At 38.8% G+C, this 20,382-nt stretch overlaps 1 protein-coding gene and 1 long non-coding RNA gene across 15 annotated transcripts in view; one reads left to right on the top strand and one right to left on the bottom strand.

The window, feature by feature from the left end:
• Positions 1 to 2: 2 nt before the first annotated feature.
• Positions 3 to 19,973, top strand: LOC148132150 (uncharacterized). The gene is made up of 3 exons (XR_015747638.1): positions 3 to 44; positions 19,034 to 19,197; positions 19,855 to 19,973. It is a non-coding gene; the product is annotated as an uncharacterized LOC148132150 (long non-coding RNA).
• WIZ (WIZ zinc finger) overlaps positions 10,213 to 20,382 on the bottom strand; it is a 62,968-nt gene continuing 52,798 nt past the window's right edge. For 10 of the 14 annotated variants that reach the window (XM_026676977.2, XM_087955643.1, XM_087955642.1 and 7 more), the window contains 7 exons: positions 19,639 to 20,148; positions 16,708 to 17,190; positions 14,760 to 15,287; positions 13,675 to 14,181; positions 12,530 to 12,970; positions 11,901 to 12,093; positions 10,213 to 11,676 (listed from right to left, as the gene is read on the bottom strand). In XM_026676977.2, coding sequence (XP_026532762.2) covers positions 11,520 to 11,676; positions 11,901 to 12,093; positions 12,530 to 12,970; positions 13,675 to 14,181; positions 14,760 to 15,287; positions 16,708 to 17,190; positions 19,639 to 20,148 — 2,819 coding nt within the window. In that variant the 3' untranslated portion in view covers positions 10,213 to 11,519. The other 4 variants (XM_087955648.1, XM_087955647.1, XM_087955645.1 and 1 more) reach the window with 3 other exon arrangements.

The raw sequence follows: 20,382 nt of genomic DNA on the forward strand, positions 1-20,382 counted from the left end.
GGTTCTATTGGGCCGTGTGGGTCCAAAGCTCCGCAGCTCACTCGGTAAGGAAAACGTCCGTCAGATCTATTGGGTGAGCGGTAGGTAAAGTGGGGTGTCAGTTTTAGCCCGCCAAGCAAATAATGTCTTCCGCTCGATGTCCTCAGCGAGGGCTAAACTCTTTATCAGTTTTAACGGGCTTTATTGTCGGGGGCTAATTTGCCTACGCTGTTTTCTAGAGGGTAACGGTGTTTCTTTCACGCCTTGAAATGGGAGCCGCCGCTGAATTCTTGGCTTGGCTAGGATGAGCGCGCCTTTTATCGGGAGCTGCCCATCGGAATGTACAACCTGTTGTGTCGCCCACAACACAAGTGCGCACAATGGGGAGGGGGGGGGGTGCGAAGTCCTTGTGTGCGGCGAACTCCCTTCCTTCCTTCGGTCCCTGAAGAGCCTTTGAAATGCTTGAGCGTCCGTTCCCCGAGAACGAGGGGGGAGGAGCAGCCATTAAGCGGTATCGCAGGCGGTCCCAGCGGGCGATGAAAAGAAAAGAAAAAAGAAAAGGAGGCGGTCCGCGATGACACCCGGCGGGGATTGCGATACTGCGCATCGAGCGACGTGTTTTGTGTAGGCCGGGCCCATCTCGCTTGGCTACTTGTGGGAATCGCTTGAGCCGCCCCCTCGTGCAGAACACCGGCGTAATAAGCTCATGGAGGATATCAGTGGGGTGGTTAGAAGTCGAAATTGACGGCCCATAATCAGTTCAGAAAATCAATAAATAGGCTGTTCGGTAGGGAAAAAAAAGTTTCCAATCGAGGTACCTCTGGGATCATAGTTCGTTCTTATGTTGGATTAAATTGAAACCATTTGAAGGATCGTTACATAGATTTATCCCGGGTTATATGCAAGTCGAGATTGACATTAATTAAAACTTTCGAGTCAACTCCTGTTGACTTCAGAGACATAACCCACACAGTATTGTTTTCTTGGGAGTTACAGAACTGATTAGTCATTGCTTGCCCTTCCAGGTCCAGTTTCGGGTTTGTTTTAATTCTTGTGCTACAGCACAGATCTGCAAATAGTCCTTTCGAGCCAAAGAGATTCATTGCTCTGCAAATTTTAGCCTGCTAACTACAGTGAATATATAAAAGCATGGCTGCCTGACAAGAGAAAATAGCTCTTGGCAGTGAGATAAAGGCTACTGCCTTTTCATTAGACTGGACTCTGCAATACAATCTACTGCAATGCAGCATCGTTCTCTAATAACGAAACACCCCTTGAAAGAGTCTGGCTAAAAATCTTGCTAAATCTGATTCAGACTTTTAAGTAGGGGCTCTGAAGTAGGAGCTGACAGCCTTCAAGTATTGGCTGCTTTTTAAATCTCTGGGATTGCTTCCTATTGAGGCCCCATGTTTTCAATATAAAACTACAGTACTGCTACAGAATGACACCCAAACAAAACCTGTGGAACGAGCAAGTGGGAGCATCTGGTGGGCCATGGCTGGGCTCAGATAGTTTTTATCTAATTATATTACCTGTCCCAGGATTGCAGTGCAGCACCCCTCAGGGCTCAGATCAGCCTGCATCAAAGTAGGCACAAAAATTGTTACTTCACTCCCACATCTTTGGAAGAGGCAGACAACGAGGATCCAAGAGGGGGTAGGCACTAAACAACTGGACCCTGTTGCTTGTGGTACAATTGGATACCCAAGAGCTTTGGCTTCTACGGTCTTGTTCAAATATTTAAAGAATTGATTATGGGTTTTCCATTGACTCTTTTGTTCCTCAGGAGATGCTACCATTCTCCTTGAATGTCGGACTCAATCCTTTACAAATTAGCGTATAGCCACTTAAGAAGCATGGCTTCTAGCTAGTCCAGACTTGAAGCAGTATACAGATCTGGTCATTTCACTTTTGGGTCCCATTTCTTTTATTACTAAAGGCAATCACTTATCAGGCTGCTAAGGAGTGTAGACTAGTGAAGAACATTGTGTTGTTCAGTTTTGCACTTGTTCTCTTTGCTATTGCTTATGAGAAGGTTCTTTCAGTTCGGGCAAGATGAATTGCCAAATTGTTTCTATCCTTACAGAAGCAGTAAAGTGAGCTCTGGAAGGCAGCAGTGGTAGAGAGCACAGTTCTGAGTTGACTAGATCCATCCATTCTAGCTGGGAGATTTCATGAGGCTTAAAAAGTGCCTGATTTCATAACAGATGGGGAAATGAACTGTTGCTGACTTTGACAGACTCTTGGAACTGGCCTGATGAAGTTTTTTTCAGAATCTTTGTGGACTTCTTATTTTTAAGCAGCCATGACTTCTGTTTCTTTTGCAATTTTTTAATGCAACAAATGGATATGGGATGGGCTAGGAGAGCATACTCCTGTTCAGCTCAAGCTTTATGTGATCAAAAATGCTGGCCTGCAAAATAAAACTTGTGGGATTTTCTCCTTTTCATCACCCCCACATGGAGGTAAGGGATACCCTATTTTTCATATTCCCCCAAGTACTGATTGGTAAGTAAATCACATTATTGCATTTGACAACATTCCCCCCCCCCCACACACACACACTTTATTTTATAAACAGGATTTTACATGAGCCATGGTGGCACAGTGGCTAGAAAGCAGTACTGCAGGCTACTTCAGCCCAGTGCCGGTTGCCTGCAATTTGGCAGTTCAAATCTCACCAGGCTCAAGGTTGACTCAGCCTTCCATTCTTCTGAGATGGGTAAAATAAGGACCCAAATTGTCGTGGGCAATATGCTAAGTGTATAAACTGCTTAGAGGTCTGTAAAGCACTATAAAGCGGTATATAAGTCTAAGTGCTATTGCTATTTAGCTGAATTTGTTGCAAATGTATAATTTGTTTTTAAAATCTTTCTTAATGACACCTCAAACAGCTGTAAGCAACTTCTGGGTGAATTAACTTCTCAGAAAGATGTAGTATTGAAAACTAAGGTGGCCTTAGAGCAGTTATTAGTGGAACCTTAAAGGTACGTGTCTCTATGTATATTAATCAAAGCTGCTGAAATTTTCATGAATGTTTAAGAGAAATTAACAGAAATTAACTAAAATAATTTCTCCCTGACAAGAAACAGGGAAACCTTTCAAGGAAATCAAAATGCTTGGGACTTGGATGGCAGATTGGAGTGGGTGAAGCATTTATTGCCCTTGCCCGGCTTGGATGTTGTCTTATTCAAGGCACCCATTCAATACCTACAATCCAGTGTTGCCATAATTCTTAGTTTACCCCACAGAACGCTCCCACCATAGATCCCAAGCGATGTCAAATGTTAACTGTTCACTTGCTTAATTAATTAAAAGGTGAATTAGCAAATTAATATTTTGAGAAACATATAGGGAATTTGTTACCTGGAATTTTATATTTCATTATTAGCATTTTAATAAAGGTGATATTAAGCCTTTAGCATAGCATTGTCTTCTTTTGAAGTTTAGGAAACCATGTTTTTTCTTTGAGCAAAACTATTTCCTTTGCTGAAGTCATTGAGTGTGTTGCAGGTGTTAAAGAAACAATATGTTGCATCTCCTCTTTTCCCTGGGTGGGAAAAAAGATGCAACATATTTTAAGGGTGTCTACTTTTTCATTTTTAATCAATGGCTTTTATAGTTTGATTTTTATGCTGATGTATCAAATGTATGTGTCATTTATTTCTGCACCAAATATAAAGATTTGACTTCTGCTTAGTAAAATGCTTTTTGCTTTGCCTGAAGAACTTGTGGTTTGTTGGTTTGTGGGGGGGATGGGGGTTACATAAACCATTTTTCAAAGACATTGAATATTTCTCAAATTCAGGAACTAAATTCTTTCCAGTTCCATGACAACCTGGGTGCCTGAACCTTATGGGCAACAAATATACTTTGGGATTCCTGGATCTGAATCCAATTTCAAACAACTTCACCATCCTGAGGATTACTGACTGATGGACATATCAGGATTTTTATTTCAATAAATTTGAGAGGACATACCTTTTATTATATTTAATTAGAATGTTTGTAGCCCAATCCTATATCTATCTTAAAGCTGACTGAACAACTCTGATTTCAATTCTATTTTTTTCCTCCATTTTTTGTTTTCATCATCTTATCTGATGAAAAGTTCAGAAAAATTCAAATGGAAGTTATTTCCCTAATATTAATTTTAAAATAGTAATTTTTTATAAATATATGTAAAAATGTGTAGCAATAAAAGTGTCAATTTAAAAAATGACATACTGAGAATGCACACTTGAAAAACTTAACCTAAGTCCAACAATGGGACTTAGACGTAATTTCTTTAGTAAAGCATTATCTGTGAAATCAACTGTTGTGAACTGATGAGTAAAATAATCCATGCTGTAGTGTACTTCTGTAAATTAAGCCTCACTTTTTAAAAGTGTGTTTCACTAGTGTGTTAAAGGCTTTTTCCATACTCTGATTCCAGATTATAATGAAATGTATGCTAAAGTTACCTATTTATTCAAGTTTATTTATTTATTTTAATTATTTATTTGTCAAGCAAGTATTAGTTAACATGTATAAGGATGAGCATGGTTATGAATACATGAAATGGATACTAATAAAAAAGAAACAATAGGACAGGGACGGTAGGCACGTTGGTGCACTTATGCACGCCCCGTACAGACCTCTTAGGAAAGGGGTGAGGTCAATAGTAGACATTCTAAGGTTAAAGTTTTTGGGATTTGGGGAAGAAATCACAGAGTCAGGTAGAGTATTCCAGACATTGACCACTCTGTTCCTAAAGTCGTATTTCCTGCAATCAAGTTTGGTGCGGTTTACCTTGAGTTTGTATCTATTGTGTGCTCTTGTATTGTTGTGGTTGAAGCTGAAGTATTCATTGACAGGTAGGACATTGCAGTAGATAATTGTATGTACTATACTTAGATCGGACCGAAAGCGGCGTAGTTCTAGATTGTCTAGGTCTAAAATTTCAACTCTGGTGGCATAAGGTATTCTGCTATGAGTAGAGGAGTGGAGAACTCTTCTCGTGAAATATTTCTGGACTTTCTTGACTGTATTAATATCTGTTATGTAATGAGGATTCCAGACTGATGAGCTGTATTCAAGTATTGGTCTAGCAAATGTTTTGTATGCTGTAGTTAGTAGTGTGATGTTACCGGAGAAAAAGCTACGCAGGATTAGGTTAACAACTCTTAATGCCTTTTGGGCTATGTATTATTAAGCCACTAAATTGGAAACCTTCAAGGTGACTGATGTTTTAAAAAAATCACTATACATCATTCAGTGTTATCACACACCAGCTCATGGCCTATTTGAAAAGCCCAATTTTTCACCACCTTTCTAAAAGCAAGTGGGAAGGATAGGGCTGAGCAGAGTAGCAATGTTTTCCAGAGTCCAGAAGTGATAACATTCCAAGGCATTTCTCTAGAATTCAGATGGCATTGTTTAACAGAAATATATCAACCCTGCCAGATATAATAGGTCAGGCAGTGAATACCAGAGAAAAGTGGTACTGAGACATGTATGTTTTTATAGATGGCAACCTGTACTTTGAATTACACCTGGAAACACAAGTATCTGAGGATGTAAATTTGAGCTGCAAAAATCCAAAAGACCACAATATCGTTTGCAATGTGTAATGGTCACCCAGAGATTTCTATCCCAAATCTAGCAGTACTACTGCCTGCTATATTCTGATAACTGTCTCATGGTATTGTTTCCTGCTCACCAATCCTAGTCATGCATGCTAATATTTTTATCTACACCTATGTATATTGTGTGTCTAATCTTCTAAAACTCACCCAGTTAAATATTTATTTTAACTCATCCAGTGAAATATTCCTGAGGCAAATGTTTAAGATGTAACAAATCTATTTATGGATTGAAATGCATGTCATTTAATCATGTTGTACTGTTTTTATACATATTCTTCCCATTTTTGATCCATTAATTTGAATATACTATTTGAATTACTTTTTTCTTCTACTGATTAGTCTGACCCCTTCAATTAGATTGTTTCTTTAATTATGCTTAACTTCTTCTATTAATATACCATTAGCCAAATTTTAAAGAAATACATGCAATAGTAACTGAATGACTAGAGTTGGGTATAGTAACCCTATATCAACACACCATTATGACTTTTTTTCTGAATGAAGGAACTCTATTCACAATGAGCTTTATGGTTTTTGACTATATTTGTGGGAAGGCATATTTGTTCCTTTAATAAAGATCTTTGTTCTATCAGTACATGTGAAGCGATTTTCTAGTTTTAAGGAAGTGCAAAGCTTAGCTAAACCAAATCAGTCCATATTTTGCCTCTGTGTGGCTATCAAAGCTAATATGAAATAAAACAAGAAACATATTTTATATTTTATGACCCCTACATGCTTTTTATAGAAAGCAACTACTGCAGCAAATCAACGCAACTGATTTTACATTAAGATATAAGCACAGAACCTGTATAGGATCATGATAAGATTCTCACAGATTCTCAGATTCTTTCTGAGTTTCAGAAACAATGGATAGTTAAATCAATATTTATGATTTGTGTTTTTCTTTTGAAAAGCTTGAATAGCATTTTTCAATATTACATAATATTCTGCCTGCTTCCTCCTATCCGATTCCCATTTCAAAAGAAGGAGTCCAGCTAGGCCTCTGCCCCAATCAGCTGACAGTCAGGAAGGGAAAGGTTTTGGGAAGCTTGTTCTGGAGCTGCCACTTTTTCATGCAAGGAGCTGGCTTCCTCAAAGCCTAACAAGAATAGGAGAGGCCTGCAGTCTCCCAACTGTCAGCTGATTGAGACAGAAAGCTCCAGAAGCAGCTGCTATTTCTGCAAGGAATTTTTGGTGCACTGAAAATAGTGGCCACTTCTGGGATGCAGTCCTGTGGTCCAGGGATGATTAGCCTTTCCTAACATAAAGTTCACAGATCTTCAAGAGGTAAGTGTGCAATGGGTGTGGGAGAGGAGCAGCACTAAGATCTGTGGGTACACAGTGGTGTGTGTGTGTGTGTGTGTGTGTGTGTTGCAACGTTTCTTGAGGTCAGTCATAACGGCAAATGACTTGGGCGCATTACAGTAGCCATACATTCAGAATATCATTATAAACAGTTTTTGGAGTCTGTCGTCAATTTGAATGGCCAGTTGCATCTTGAATTTAAGAGATCAGTTGTGTGGACTTCCAGTTTGGGCTTCTTCAGCGATACACCAAAATCCGCGATCATACGTGGTTTCGATCCGTGTTCGCTGCTGGAGCGCCCTGATCCTTTGGATTTGGGACTGAAGTCACCCTGTAGAGGTGGCGAAGAGGGGGGAGACCGCCAGCTGAGTCGAGGGGAGCCGCATCTCTCCTCCTCGGCTGGTCATTACTACCTTTCCCGAAGGCGGTTGCAGCGGCGGTCAGAAATGGCCATCTCAAAGAGGAACCCAACCAGACAAGATTGAGCAGGAGGGAAGACAAAGGGGAGAGCTTGACAGACCGGCCTAAGCAGAAATAACATCTAAGCAAGGTACCCTGGAACTAAAATTATTAAGAATGTTATTCCTAAAAGATTTTTAAAGAGGCGGAAAAGAGTCGGAAAAGGAAAAAGTACTTTTTCTTTCTCACATGGACAGTTGCAATTGGCTTTGAATGCTAAAAAGAAGAGATTTAAGTAAGAAATTTGTGTTAATTTTCTTTGACACTAACAGGCAATTTTAAGCTGAAATTAAAGTGTTAAAGGGAAAATAAAGACTTTCTGGATATTCTAAAGCCTTCAAAAGGAGGAAAGTGGAGGAAAAAAGAAAGGGTGGAACTTGGAAACAACAGAGAGTACCACCTGGAAATAAAAAGAATTAACTGTGAAATTTTAACAAGACTTCCAAAGGATATATTGTAACTGAAACTTTGTTACAAGATAACAGAGCCCTGGGAAAGAGAAAGTGGAAAAAAGAAGAAGAAACAGTTTTGGATTATTTGGTGATTTTTGGAATTTTGGGTGTTGGATTTTTAGTGGTTTGAATTAAAATTAATCGGGTGGTCGTTTAAAAGTGCTTAAAATGGCAGTACTCCTTGAGGAATTAAAAATGGAACTTAAAAGAATAGTCGCAAGAGGGAGAAGGATCCTTTGGCTTCACACTTCAATTCTTAGAAATGGAGATTATGAACTATGAAAAACAAGAAATGCTTGAAGAACAAGAAGGGCTGGACAAAGAAGAAGCCATTTTTGGCGACCAAACAATTCAATGTGGGGTAAAATGGAAAAAGGGGGGAAAGGGAGTTAAAAATTCAAGATCTGAGGAAACAACTAAAAAAAAAAGAATAGTCTGAAAAGTAAATATAACATTAGGAAGAAGCAGAAAAGAGGATTACAGAGGGGAGAATCAGAGAAAGAGGGGGACAAAAAGGGTGATAAGAAAAAGAGGGGAAAGATAAAAAGGAAAAGAAGTTATAAGGGACAGAAACAGGAAATAAACAGCGGAAACATACAAGGATTAAAGGTATTCGCCTATTTAAAAGACATAAAGATAATGGTTAAAATATAAATTAAAAGAGGATTCTGCAAGGGTACAAGATATAGTGTTGTTATATTGGAAATAGTAATGAGCTAGAAAATATGAAACGGATTAAAGTGAAAGACAAAACTGGTATTGTTATGTAATGGAATGTTTGCTAATAATTAAATGAAATAAAGAGAGAAAGGGAATAAAAGTAAAAGAAGAGGGAATAAGAGGAAGGAATGAAAATACTTTAATTGTTCTTAAAATACATTGTATAAAATACAATTGAAAAGAAATGTAAAAGATTTATAATGAAATCAATATCAGTTGTCAGGATGAATTGGAATAGAATAACCACTTGATTCATTATTGTTATATAATTTTTCTTTTTTTAGAATTTAGTGTGTATTTTTAAGGGAAAGTACCAAGTGGAATTAGGTTGATAAGAGTTATATGATATAAAATAGATATTAGAAATTGAATGTTATAATTATATAATGTATAAATTAAATGTTTAATGAGATTTGAAAGGATAACAATTATAAGATATAAAGGTGACACACTCTACTTGGTAATCATAGGGGAAACCTTGCTTTTCAATGCCTGGAAGGGGAGGGAATTGTTTTTTTTATTTTCCCTTTCGGGATGATGATGGAAAAAGAATGTATGAAATTGTAAACAGGACAGACAAAAGTACAAATATAATGACTAGAAAGATATAGAAATTTAGAAAAAGATATGTAATTGAATTAGAAAGGAATGAAATAATCATAAATAAGGTTGAGGAAAGTAAGGGAAGGGAAAAATTATTGAGAAATTGATAAAATAGAGACAAGATATGAAATTGAATACAAAGATGAATATGTAACTGAGATTATGTCTGTATGGAGATGTGATAACCTGGAATCATGCTGCTCTCAAAAAGATATTTTATTTGTATTATGCTTTATGAAAACCCAAATAAAACTTTTATCAAAAAAAAAGAGAGATCAGTATCTTGAGGACTACCTGTATGATATTGCATGCATATTATAGAGCAGTAAGGCTTGCATCTTGATTTGTTTACCATTTTTCTGGTTATGACCTCACTAATCTTAGTGATTTTCACTATTCAATTTTCAATTGAACTAAAATCAACATTTAAACTTTGCAAAGGAATGTATTCAGCTCACTAAAGTGGTTATTGTTACAAAATGCCTTGTTATTGTAGCTTTCGGTATTGTAGTTACATGTGGAGGGGAAAACTCCTTTGACATGGAAATTCTGGTTTTAGATTAAGATCATTTCATACCTTAAGGGGTGACTGAATTAATATTTTAACTATCAAAGGAAAGTACATGGATTAATACTTTAACTATTAGAGGGAAAAATTGCATCTCAAAATAAATGTCCTCTTGATAAAAATGAGCTTACTGACACTACTGATCCCTTAAAAATGCAAGACCTTAATTATTGTTTTAATTGCCCTAAGAAATTTAGTTTACAATCTCCTATGCCACATTAGTTGTGAAAATATCTTGGATAATGAACAACATTTTTCAAAAGCTTAGTTTTTTCATTAAGAGAAAAGCAGAATGAGAAAGCACACAATGCTTCAATATATGCTAGGTGGTAAGATCTAGGACTTTTTCAGGAAATTGTTTCCATATCCACTCTTATAATTCCCTCTACATAAACTCCAGGTTTGTCTGTCTGTCTGTCTCTGTTTCTTTCTCTCTCTCTCTCCCTCACTTATTTCATATTTCTACAAAGACTCAAAAAGCACACATTCAGTTTCTCCATTTTGTTTCCAGAACAGAGTTTAATCTAATATACATATTCCTAGGTACAATAATAACCAGAATATGCCTATTGAAAAAGTTAAAAGGTAATTTCTCTTCTAGCTTTGATCAGCTTGAGTTCCAAATAAAAACAAACGCTCATTATTTCTACACAAAACTAGAGTTTAAAAAGTTGAGGTTCAATGAAGAGAAAGAAGACGGCAACGGTAATCGAAAACAGGAAAGCAGAAATTCCAGTAGGACTTACTGTTGCTGATCCGGGAACTGCACCAAGTGCCTGCTAGAAAGGAAACAACATATAAAGCCCCTCCAACAAGAAGTCCAGAAGTCTGTGCGGCAAGTTCTTCAGTCGCTCCTGGATATAACTTATTAATTCAGAACTGGCCAGAAGGACATGTCATCTTCAGGCAGAGGTCAATCATTAGCCCAAGGCTTAAGATAAAAGAGAATCTTATCCCTCTACCAAAATCAAACTGCCATAGTATTGCAGAGTAGGATTACCTACATATAAAATTCCACAGGAAACAAGGATAACCAATTGACATTAGGAAGTAAGGAAGAGGCAAACGTATATGGTCAAGAAGTTCTTGATTTCCCCTATAACGTACTGGGATGGAGTACCCCATTACACACAATTAGAGGATGTGAACATGCACAACAGGATCCAACGTCCACAGAAACTAAAGACTTGTCATCTAAGGAATCAAACATATATTAAGGTCACATATAGAATCAATAGCTTTCCCCCACACAGCAAATTAGCTCTTCTTCTACCCTCCCAGATTATGTTTGGGCTCAAAATGACCCCCATGTTCACAACTTTCACTAGAACCTCACATTCATCTCTCTCACCAAAACATCTTCTACAGCCTGAACTGCAACAGAGCGAGTGAAATGTTTTCTCCGTGTGAGGAGAGTGTGTCTTTGGAAAAAATTGCATTTACTGGGAGGTTAAGGACAATTCTTTTTTGCTTTAAAAAAAAAAACCCATCCTCCCTCTGTGCAGACAGTACACACACAAGAAGCTCTAGTGTGGAATGCCACTGCTATCAATAAGGACATCTCCAAAAAAAAAAAAAAAAAAAAAACAACCCAACTTGGTTTTGTTTAGTGCTCAAACTCTGGACTCTTCTCTTAGCCTCTGAAAGTCCAAATTAAGTCTATGAATAATACCTGGACTCTGTAGCGAAACTATAGAACCCAGAAAAACAAACGTTGTGTTCACTCCTATTTGTTCAACATTATTCTTGTACATTTGGAAATGTAAGGCAGAAAGCCTGGAATGCTGGTGCTTCCTAAGAGCTTTGCTATTGGGCTTCAGCTACAGGTGCTGCTGCAGGCATATCAGTCCCACTTCGCAACGGATCAGCCTTGGAGAAGTTAGTCTCCAAAATGTGGCGCTGAAGATGCCGCACCCACTCTTCTTGGATGGAGAGGGGTCCTTGAAACTCCACTTCACAAAATCTGCAAAGAACATAATGTCAATTAGTGTCATTAGAATGCCAAAGAGTGAAACTTTATATATGCAAAAAGATCTATTGAGATTCCCAATTTATCTCTTTGTTTCTAAAGAGGTTTCAGAAAAGAAAAATTGTCTGAGGTCACACAGATGCATGGTGTAGCCACAGATAATCCCATGATTAATATATTGAATTTGGAAATTAATACAATAGAAGAATGAGACAAACCTGCACTTTAGTGTGTAGATGTTGCCCACAAATTTCACCAAGGAAGTCTGTGGTGGCCTAGGAACCAAAGAGGGCACTGGTCTTACTCTGGGGGCTGGCTGGCGGACCTCTTCAGCCCTCTGTTGCAAGTCACTGGATTCCTCTTCCCTATGTAGAGGAGCCTCAATGGGCTTTGCCTGCCTCCGTTCAAACTCTAATGAAGAGAAAGGTCTGTCAGTTCAAAAAGTGTGATGGAATATAGTAAATCAATTGCAGATCAGATAGAGGTTGAATAAAAAGGACTTTTTAATATTAAATGTATTCAGGAAAGTCAGTGCTGGAAAGGCGGATAAGAAAAGGGAGTCTTGAAAGTCACATCAGATTTTCTGCCCATTTTGGAATACAACATTATCGGAGCTTTTAACCTAACGGTCTCTTAATTAACCTTACTCAAGTGCTTTACTATAACTACTCAAACCATTTGAACCACCAGGCACAGGCAGTGAGGCATTTACAAAGTACCAGCACTCAAATCCCTGCCAGTATACCCACCTCCCCACAAGGAAGCTAATACCTCCTCTACCAAGACCTTTCTCTCCAGCAAGCTTTGCAATGCATCTTCTGCTGGCAATCTAAGAGCAACGACTCACTGTTGATGTTATGTTGCTGATGCTCTTCCACCTTTACAAGCGACAAAGGGGACGTGATTGCAGGTCGCTCACTGCTGCCACAACCATCCACACCTTTACTGTGCTCGTTTGGCATCATTTCCCCACTTAGGCTTCTGCTCATCAGTGAAGGGCTGCCTGCATGCAGGCTCAGAGCAACTCTCTTCCCAGAGGCATCACCATCACGCAGGTGAGCAGCGTTGCGGAACTTCTTTGCAAAGGGCCGGCCACCTTGGATGTAGCTGCGATAGGCTCCCGCTTTCTGGGGGCGATGCTTGATCCATTCACTTAAAGTCTCAATTGGGGATCCATTCACACACCATTCAGTTACGCCAAACTGTCTGAGATGTGCCCGAGCATGGCTGGCTAGTGCTTTGCGGTTCTCAAAGTAGAGGCCACAGAGTTCACAGCAGGCTTCACTGGCTGGAAGCAGAAAAGGCAGGGAGCCAGACTGAGCAAAATCCTCAATAAAGGGCTTAATCAGCAGTTCAGAATTTGAATGATACCCTTACCTGTTCCATCTCATGATTTCTATGTCTCCCTAAATATTACTCAGGATTAAGGCTTTTGAAAAGTTCTGTTTGAAAACCCTAAAGCACTGTTTTCTCCAACTCTTAATATCATACTTACAAGCTAAGTAAACTCATTATTCTTTCCATGAAAAGAGTTATGCTGCAAATACCTTTTGGCCATTTTGAGGGCATGGAACTATGATTGAAAGACAGTAGTTTATTTATTTGTTTGCTTAATACTCACTTCTGCAAATGATGAAACTTCTTTATCAACCATGATGACAGGGTGGGAGAATTAAACATACAGAAAGGAAGAAAGATATGCTCACAATTATACACCTTAAAACTATCCCAATAGATAATGATTTGCACTAAAGAGCTTGTAAAAAACCGCTGAGTATACTACTACTACAGGCTTGAAGTTATTATAAAACAAAATAAAATACCGAGAGTTACTTTGGCATCTGTGCCTGGTTTACTATTTAATCATCCCATCTTTTTCACTCTACCAAGTCAGAAAGCAATTCAATTTCACAAAGAAAAGCCCTGTCACCGAATTCCAAATTTTATTTGAATCCCTTTCAAATCCTTTCCCTGTACCTCGATAGCACTTACATGTATGAGTGGGCTTTTCATGTAACAACTTGGCTTTGAATGGCAATTCGGTCTGGATGTATGTTTTATGTTTCATTTCATGGCCACTCAGTCGTTCATCTGATAGTGGCCGTTTAGCAGAGAGTGGTGCCAAGAATCCCTCCTGTGACTTGAGTAGGGACAAGGACATATCCCGACCAAGATGTGGTTTTCCAGTCTTTCCGCCCAGTGGAGACAATGTCATGGGCTGCAGAATTTTCCCAGGCAATTTAGGATCAGCTCCATCGTCTCCCATAGCTGTGGGAAGCTCAATGCTCATTGTGTTTGGCTCCTTCTTTATCAAGCACGGCTTGTTCTTTTTCTTTATGATTTCACGTAATGTATCAATGGGAGATCCATTGACTGACCATTCAGTTACTCCCATCTGACGTAAGTGAGACCTGGCATGGCTGGACAACCCCTTCCGGTTCTCAAAAAACTCGCCACAAAATTCACAACGAATTTCCCGGACAGGGTCTGCACGAGCAGCTTAGAGAAAGACACACACAGAAAATGTTTAACAAACAAGGAACTAGCAGTAAATCAGAACACTCTGATTTATTTCTACAGCATTTTTCAAGTCACATAAGGGTGGGCAGATCCAACCTTGTCTATTTGTCTATATTTATGCTTCAACCATTTACAACTTATAGGACAGCTGTTCTCCAATGTTGCCATATTTTTAGATTTTCAGCAAGGGATATATGCTGGTTGGAGAATTCTAGTATTTAAAGTCTAGGGCATCCGGAGAGCTCTCAAGTTTTGGAAAAGCTACTCTACAATGATTGGCTGTTTAGACCTGTATTTTGGGAATTACTAAATGTTTTAAACCTTCTTGCTTTATTAAGAAACTATCAAAAACAAAACTATCCTTTTCCATAGTATAAAATACATTTGCATACACGGATAAAATTGTCAAAATGGCATGCAGTCTCCTGTTATCCAAAATTCACTGCCTAACAAAACAAAAACAAAAAAATGAAATATCTTATGAAATTTGGTTTCATTTAGATGTGCATCAAAAAACTATGTTGTGTGGGCATCCAATACCCATTACTAACACTTACAGAGATTGAGTGGAGACATCTCTTCCCGTGGTGACCAGGCTCTGTCAGACAGATGCGATTCATTATGAAGTCCCCCAGATATCATTTCCCGCTTGATTTCCATTCGTAATTGGTCTTGCTTCAATTTCTTATGCAAAGAAGAAGGAAGCCCGGAGAATATTTTTCTAGCGGTTGGGGGAGGAGAAGAGGTAGGCGAGTGTCCCATGGGGCTCCCTGGCTGCTGTGCCTTCTTAGAGATCCCAGGCATGTGGCTTTCTCCTGGGCTACAGGGTTCCAGAGAGCCTCCAAGAACCGACTGGGTCATTGACTTCTGACCATGTGCTGGGGAACTTGAGGTACTGGTCCGAGGTTGAGCTCGCCTTTTCAGAATTTCTCGGAGTGTGTCAATTGGAGAACCGTTCACGTACCACTCAGTCACTCCCATTTGACGTAGATGGGATCTGGCATGGCTGGAGAGCCCTTTGCGATTCTCAAAATATTCCCCACAGAATTCACATCTGATGTCCCGCACAGGTTCTGCACCAGAGGCTGAGAATAAAAGAAAGAAAGAAGAACCAATAAATTAATGTGACTGAAAAAAATATGCAGGAAAAAGCAGGATGATGTGGGTACCAACTATGTATTCCCGTCCAATATGGAGTATGAAGCAGATATATAATGCAAGGGTTTTTTCACAAGCAAAGCTGGTATTTCAGTAAATTTGGCCAAAAGAATAAACACCAATAATTCCAATAAAACACCATGAAATCTAGGTTAAAGCAAGGCTCCCTGTTAATATGGACAAAGAACTGAGAACAGCAGAAAATGTCCAATTAAAAAAGGGTGAACACAGCTGATACAAGATCTTCTAATGTTAAAGTATAGCACAGTTATATAGTTTCCTTCTAATCCAACTTCATTCAGCTTTTGAGGGAAGAAGTTCACACATTTCCATGGCAGTTACCACATAGTCACTGTTAAAATACAAAAGCCCCCCCCCCCTGTCTGCATTAAGCACACTGGCTTATTGTACACTTGAGCAGTTAATCCCAAAGTATAAATTAATAATTATATTTTCCATCCCATCATTCAATGTCTACATAAGTCTCCCTATCAAAGAACTCACTCCCAGAAAGCTTGGGGAAAACCACCAAGTGTCCTTTATTTGCCACCATGCAATTGTCTTTAGGTAATACAGAACAATCAAACAATTGTTAAATCACCAGTAGGAAGAGACCCTTTGACTGGTTTTATCTAATTACATTAAGGGAGGAAAACAGCTATGATCTTAATTACCTTGAAGTTACACTCCTTCATCCCTGATATGGGATGGTGAAAACATTAGTTAAAGCCCTGATATAAATGGCAAAAGAAACAATCTTCATCCTAGTTCTCTAAAAGCTAAGGCTGTATGTGTCAAAGAGAAACATATTGGTATTCAATATTCTGTAGCGAATGAATACAGCTAGTGAATGCCCTACAAAATGGAGAAGTCAGAAACCAACCCAGGGCCACAAAAAGGCCCAGGGGCTGCAAAAGAAAAAATGTTTTAAATAGCAAAAAAAAAAAACCAAACCCTTCCCTTTCTATAAGGTACTATGTGGAGTCCACACTTGTCTTTTGATATTTCTAACTGCATAGAAAACAAGCATATCGCTGGGTCATACCTGGGTCAAGGATTGGTTATCTATTCTGATCAAATAGAGCAAATGCCCAGAGAAGGAACTTCAGCATATATGCAGAGGCCAGCTGGGAAAGGTTTACCCTTGAAGGGAAAGTGCAATGGAGATTGCAAGCCAAAGAGTATGATTCTCCACCCCATTACTGGTTAAATAAGACATAAGGCAGGTAATGACAAGAGGTCTGCATTTCTAAGTGCACAGCTCCATGTCACATAAACAAAACTAGAGGGGGAGAGGGGGAGGAGGAAGAGAAGGAGGGGACAATAGCCAGTGCTGATAGAACCTACAGAGATTGAGTGGAGCCATCTCAGCATCTGATGCCCAGTACGCACTGGAAGAAAGACCCTGTTTCCTTTGTAGACTGGCCACAAGTGACAGCCTGTGCCCATGTGGCTTCAGCTTCTTGGATGGTGGAAGGGAGTGAGGTGAGAGTATAGATGGCTGTTTGCCCAAAGGCCTTGGTGAGTGTGCTTGTTTCATGCCTGTGGTAGGTGTTGCTGTAGCTGTACTCTTTGGGCTGTGTCCATCAGAACTCCCAATCTCCCCTAATGAGTCTCTCTCGCTATGGATGAGAGAGGAAAGACGGCCTTTGAAGTCTTCATTTTTGATGAGATCATTTAAAACATCAATAGGAGATCCTTTAGCATCTGGATTGCTCACTCCCAGGTGTCTCAGGTGGGCTCTAGCGTGACTTGACAGCCCTTTTCTGGTTTCAAACCAGGCACCACATAATTGGCAGTCAATTTCTCTGCCCGAGTCACTATCTACAGCTGCGGAAAAAAAAAACATTGATCACAAGAGATACGATTACATAAATAATGTGTCTCAAGCACCTTTTAAAACCTGAAAAGGACTTTTCCCTAAAGGTCTCGTTTCTTAGAAAGGGCATGTTAAAAATATTTACCTATAGGAGTAATTGATAAACAACTCCAAAGGAGAGGCTTGTTATTCACCCTTAGCAGAGCTGCAGATTTAATAGTTAAAATAAACAATTTTGCAGAAGAGATATTTAACATTTCCTTTCACTGACCCAGGTCAATTTTTCCAACAAAATTCTCTTTTTTGATGTATAGGTTAGTTCTATCTCAGCTTAAACCAACAGCTGTTTAAGTATGCGTAACTACTTTTGAGAATGGAATAATAAAAAGTTAGTTATGTCAAATTTCCAAATATCAATTGATGCCAGAAAAATCAGATAGCAGACAGAACAGTGCTATTTGTGTTTTCCTAATATTTCATGACTTGAAGCTCCTTACCAATCTGGTCAGCACAGCTAAATGACATTCAACTGAGTGGAATTCTTCCCATAAGAAATCATTTCTCCCATCTATCCATTTGTTAGAAACATCTTCATTTAATAAGCTTTCATTTTGATTTCAAAATAAGACGGATTGAGAAGACACTGACGTACCTTTTGCAGTGCTGTGCCTTTTATGTATTACAAAATGTAAAACTGACAGGAGTTGTTAGTTGGGTTTTGCAGAACTAATATTTTAAGAGCTTATTTTAATTAATTACATTTATGCCTATGACAAATGTACACGAATGTTCAGAAAAGCCATATAAGCCATAAAGAAAATAACAAGTTATAGTTTGAAAATCTTCTATTGGATATGTAAGACAAAATAATATTTGACATTTCTTCATTCAAAATAAAGACAGCATAGGTTTTTAGAACACAAAGTATTTAGAGAAGACATCCATTTAGAGATGAATAATAGCTCAGAGCAGGATTGGAAAATTAAAGTTTCTGGTGGCAACCTCTTAAGTGTTATAACTGATGCAGAATTGCACCATACTTTAGGATTGTAATTAAATAGTTAAACTATTACATTGTGAACAGTGTGTCTGCCCTAAATTTATTCCGAAAAGCAACAAACAGTACTTGGATACACTATATAATTTTTAGTCAGTGAAACTAGTGTAGAATTCAGTGATGGGATGAATATATCAGGTTGAAATACATTTTGCATAAAAGTAGTGCTGTGGACTTCACTGCTGATACAACAATGAAAAGAACCACAACAGAAGCCTTATGTATTATTATTCCTTATCCACTTCCTAGACATAAAAAGTTATCTTAGAATCCTTGCTCAAACCCATCAGACAACTGCTCTTTCTTTATAATTCTACTTACCTCAGCCTATATGCAAAACTAAATGAAACTCACTGAAAGCTACCAGTAACAATTACTGAAGAGCTGAAAAAGGCTGAATCAATAGCACAGACACTAAAAACTCTCCAGTGCAAAAGAAATCACGGAAGGATAGTGGATGGCTTATACCATTTCTACAGATTTCACAGAAAGGCTGAACAGACTTAGCCCTGAATATAGAAGCCAGAAATATATGCTAAATTAGTTTCAGATCAGAGAAGTTCCATTATGAGTCACAAGTCCACAAATCTTAAAATAAATCCCAACAACGATGGCAAAAAGGAAAAATGTGCATGTAATTGGGGGAGGACCGTTGTGTAAACTAGAAAGAATTCTTCAGTCAGAAAACTAGTGATGCTAGTAGCATTAAAGTACTATCTTGTATTCTATAATTATTATATATTTTTAATGATTATTTCTTCCCAGGAGGCTAAGAATGTAATCTATTATTTTCAAAGGTAATGTAACTTTGCTCAAGATTTTAGAAAGAAGCAGATGGTGTTTATGCCTGCTGGCCCTTTAATGGAGAAATATCGTTGAGTTCCAACCATAAAAACATATGATCTCTGGGCACAAATAAAAATGGCACACACAAAAGCTTTGCAGCAAAACCTGGAATTGTGTAAGTATGAGGGACAAGCTGGACAAAGAGACTGCTAAATTACATAGAAGTGCCTCTTTTGCTGAGATGAAGTATTTAGGATTTTTAAAAATGCAAAACCCACTTACTCGGAGAAAAAAAAATACTCCATCTAATCGAATCATAATCTCAACCTCAGTAGTTCTTTTAGAACAGAAATCTTTGCACCAGATCAAATGCATCCTATTTGTCTTATTCGCTCATATGGTGCACGTCACAAATACTATAATGTACACAAGTTGCGATGTGTGTGACTGGAGTAACCCAGGTAAAGCCAAAAGTTGTAAAATGCGTCTCCCGACTGGGCAATCCTGCAGGGATTCACGCTACAAGGTAATGTGAAAGTCAAAGAGCTCCCTGCAGTAGCAACCGGCAAAGCCAGCTCTCCTATTTGCAAGCAGCATCAGGATCAAACAGACTCACTTAGATTTAAAGGGCCTTCATCCTCCAGTTGTGACCACTGTGTTTTAGGTGAATTCTGCAGAGGGCCCAACGGTAGCTTGGGGCTTTTGTCTTCAGGGTTCTTTTGTGGCGGAGAACCAGGCAGAGCAGATGCCATTTTCTTGAATATGGGAGATCCTGGTTGGGAAACATTCTTGGGGGTGAAACCTGGAGGGGATTTGATTGCTTTGTTTACAGGTGGCTCTTGTGACCTTTCCGAGGCTTTGTCGAGAGGCAGCAGCAGTGTTGGCCGGGAGGACCCTGCAGACCTTTCTTTGGGAGAGGCAGATTTTTTGCTAAGACTTGGAGAGACGGGGCTGCTGTCCACTTTTCCCTTCTGTTTCATCAGTTCATAAAGTAAGTCGATAGGAGCTCCACTGCTCTCAGACTCAGCCACACCAAGCTGCCGTAAGTGAGAACGAGCATGGCTGGACAGGCCCTTGCGGGTCTCGAAGCAGGTACCACAGACCTCACATTTCGTGAGGTTTGGTGCTGGAAAGAGGAGAGTGACTGATTGAGACAATGTTAAGCTTAACCCTAGACTATCTTTGCTACCACTCAGCAGACCAGAAATGTATTTATGTTATCTTGTTTGGGACCCTTCTCCACAAAACAGCCAGACTTAGATGAGGAAAATGATTTCTGCAGTCTATTTTACAACAGATACATTTGCTAAATGATAAGTGGTGGTTGCAAATTTCTTCAGTAAAAATCAAATCAAGATTA

This window comes from Notechis scutatus, chromosome 2 (assembly GCF_049901735.1).
Source record: "Notechis scutatus isolate UNSWTSFEM ecotype Mainland chromosome 2, rNotScu1.2, whole genome shotgun sequence".
NCBI classification, from domain to species: Eukaryota; Metazoa; Chordata; class Lepidosauria; order Squamata; family Elapidae; genus Notechis; species Notechis scutatus.